Source organism: Aedes aegypti, chromosome 2 (genome assembly GCF_002204515.2).
Source record: "Aedes aegypti strain LVP_AGWG chromosome 2, AaegL5.0 Primary Assembly, whole genome shotgun sequence".
In the NCBI taxonomy this organism is placed as follows: domain Eukaryota; kingdom Metazoa; phylum Arthropoda; class Insecta; order Diptera; family Culicidae; genus Aedes; species Aedes aegypti.
This window is the reverse complement of record NC_035108.1, coordinates 184,386,452-184,390,003: the sequence shown is the minus strand read 5'-3', so window position 1 is coordinate 184,390,003 and position 3,552 is coordinate 184,386,452. Positions and strand designations below refer to the sequence as shown.

At 38.7% G+C, this 3,552-nt stretch overlaps 1 protein-coding gene across 1 annotated transcript; it reads right to left on the bottom strand.

Moving 5' to 3' along the window:
* Nucleotides 1–239: 239 nt before the first annotated feature.
* Nucleotides 240–2,124, bottom strand: LOC5572636 (carboxypeptidase B). Its single transcript, XM_021843394.1, has 3 exons — nt 1,599–2,124; nt 789–1,542; nt 240–716 (listed from the first exon to the last, which is right to left on the bottom strand). The coding sequence occupies exons 1-3, from the start codon at nt 1,700–1,702 to the stop codon at nt 258–260; spliced, it is 1,317 nt and encodes a 438-aa protein (XP_021699086.1). The 5' UTR covers nt 1,703–2,124; the 3' UTR covers nt 240–257.
* Between the last annotated feature and the right edge of the window lie 1,428 nt (nt 2,125–3,552).

The following is a 3,552-nucleotide window of genomic DNA, read 5'->3' as shown; positions in this document are numbered from 1 at the left end:
CAAAACATATTTTGGTTTTCTGGCTTTTTTCGTTAATCGAAAAATTACAGTAAAATCAGTAGTTTAAAACCCAGTAACAATTACCGGAACCGGTAATCTAAATTTAATATTGTTAATCTGCCTTTTGGGATGTGTGTTTATAGTCACATTTTAAGAAGATGACTACAATAAATGGAGTCCTAATGGGGTTGAACCTGTGATGGGGAAACTTACCTTTTCCTTATAATAAAAGACTGTTCTGAATTATCCTGAAGATTTTATTTGTTTCCAGCAAATTTTCCGAATACCTTAAACATTTCGAAAGCTTCTTTGTTGATGCGTTGCATCTCCGCTATGCTGATGATAAATATGCTACTCTTGTTGGAATCTCCACAGGAAAGCTCTAAGGTGTAAGCATATTCTACATTCAAACATTCATAGATGTAATCGTCACTTCCATTGGCTGGATAAAGCAAAGCAGATGAGCTTCCTACAGAATACAGAGGGCCATTAATCGCCCTTACAGCTGCAGCGGCTTGCTCTCCCAGGGATTGCAATTGCTTCTTGTTCGGCGCAGTTTCATATTTGTATCCAAAAGGATATAAGATAAAGTCTCCACACGAATGAACTGTCAAGTAGACCTTCGTAGCATTTGAATATTTTTCCATTAGTCTTATCAAAGCTTGAGTCTCATGCTCTGAAGCAGGACTAGCACCAGCGTATCCAACTGAACATTCCTAAAATCAGGATATTTTTACAATAGTATATCTTGAAATGAATTTTAGTTGTTATCGAAAGTGAAAACTTACGCTCCCAAAGTTTCCCCAACCAATGGGGAAATTTCTATTCAAATCCGTTCCGAAGCAAACCGTGTTATTATTTGGGGATCTATTTTTTCTCCACAAACGATCCTTTTGGGTGTACTCATAACCATCCGGATTGACTACTGGCATGATCACCCAATCGGTGTTGTTCAAAAGATCCATATTCTCGGCTGAGCGCTCAACTAGTTGATATATCAAGTATACCACTGCCATATGAGATGCCCATTCGCGAGCATGTATTCCTCCGTCTAACAGCACAATCGGACGGGACCCATTAACTTTCCCGTTAGTACTGATGGTAATCACTTTTATTGACCGGTTTTCGTGAGTCGTTCCGTGGTCTACTACTTTCACTAGATTAGGATATTTTTCATTCAGAGTATTCAAATACTTATAGATATCATTCAGTGACCAGAAGTATTCGAAATTTGCACCATTGAAATTCACAATAGGAATGGTATCATTCTGTTGAACTGTGCGACGTTTACGAATGTGAATGTCATTGGAATTTCTTTCATGATCAATCAACCTCTGAATATCGCCTTGAAGTAGTTTATGAGTCACGTTTTGTTTACTTAAAAAGGACCTGAATATCTCGTCGTTTGATGGACTAACAATTACAGATGATTTCCTACCAATTTTAGGTGAGCTCAATATATCCAATCCCAAATCACGGCTCACAGTTTGAAAAAATTTCAAATCTGAACGTGTGGTCGTTTGTACATCGTATATTTTGTAACTGAAATTAGAAATGCCAAAATTGATTTTACGAGTGACACCTGTGTAGAATCTTACCCTTTGTACGGAACTTCTTCGCAAATCGCGTAGGATGTCAGCAGAGCAGAAAACAACAGTACTGCGCCTAAAATCTGCATCTTCTTGGCAGCTTGCGCACTCATATCGAACTGATAAACCAAGCGACAAATGATCGCACAGCATGGTGCTTTGTAGTGAAACAACCGGTTTATGGGACTTTGTTGAGCTGTCTTCGTTGGTATGCTACGCAAATGCTATTAGATGGGACGGACTGTGTCTGCCTTCGGACAGCTTAGAAGTGAGCAAAGAGGATTCTCTCTCATGATGCGACTTAATGAATGTAATTGTGCTGCCTTTTGGGTGATGTGCTAAAACGCTCAACTTTGTTTTAGCGAATATAAAAACTCCAAATTAATTCGTGGAGAAGAGATTTAGTCGATGTCAGAATGACTGTCTCTGCTGTAAAATCATTTACTGTTTTGTGGCGAAGCTGATTACCGCGCCTTGCCTGGTATACTGTGAACTGTGAGATCGAAGCCAGCAAACAGACCGGCGTTTGAGTTTAGCATTTTTGCATCGTTCATGCTCAAGTCTAGCACACGTGTATGAGAAGTACAGCATTTTTGTACGTTTCACAGCATAGCAATAATCTTGTGAGCATCGAATATTTCCCATGAAACTATTACACTAAGCAACAAAATCAAAACATTTTTCACATACTTCGACCATTTGAAGGTAAAAAAAAATCATCATTCAAAATCATTGCATGGAAATTTTCAGACTTTATTATCGCCTGAAATTGAATCAAATCTTTCAAAACTGAAAAAAGGTTTTTGTTTATTTATACCGCATGGAAAACCTAAGATTTTTTTTCGCAATACTGCATAATTGATTTTTGCTTCGAAACTATGAATTTGAGTTTTTCGTCTAAAATATAAGCACAAATTTAATTCAGAGTTCTGTTTGATCTTTCGACCTTGACGCTTGCTTTTGCCGGAGCGAGCGACGAGGGCAGGATCAAACATGTCGCGCGTCGATCTCGTAAGTGAAAAAGTGGCGTGATCGGGGAGTTCAGTTGGAGTAAGTTAAAAAGTGCCGCGATCGGTTCGTTCTGTTTGATCTTTCGACGACCTTGACGCTTGCTCCTGGGCAGTGCGTCAAGAAAGTCCGAGCTGTCGTCCGTGTTTTTTTTTCGGGTCGCGCGCCTATTTTTTTTTCTGAGTGCTAGCCGAGCAAACGAGTGAAGCTGAAAGTGGATTGTGGCTGCTCAGTCAAGGATAACGGATCAATTGGTGAGCTCGTTTCATGCTACTATTTCTAATCTATAAAATATGTATGACTGCACATTTAATCGTTACAATGGTGGGATGTAAATATGATGTTTCAACAAACTATGGATGGTTCGTCACTGTGAGTGTCGACACAAACTCTGATTCATGATTTATTTATGTTTAACATTTTTTTTCAGAACACCCCTTATATACCTTTATTTTTGTAATTAAAAAAACTTTGAATGGTTCGACACTACAAGTGTAGACTTGCGAATGGTTCACTTTATTCAACAAACTTTGGATGGTTCGCCACTGTAAGTGTCGACATAAGTTTAAGAGTGTTCTATGATGTCCCAACCAATTGAGTCTTTTGTTTCTTTTCAAATGAGTAAAATATAATAACGCATGCTTTCGTACTGACAGCTGTAGGAATCTTTGAATGGTTCGTCACCTCAAGTGTCGGCATAATTTTCCTCTACATAGAAATTATATGAACAATTATATTTACGTATAAGCATATTTATATCTCACAAATAATTATTTATCATGGTCTAATCGCTTATCAAAGTGAATCCTTTGACCCAACGACCCTCCCCATTAACAAACATCCCTCCCAGTAACCTTTGTGGAGATGCAGAGGCAAACACGGTCTCCAAATAGCAAAGGTTACACACTAACATTCCTTCCCTCAATCCCACCTGACTGCAAGGACGTGGCCGGCG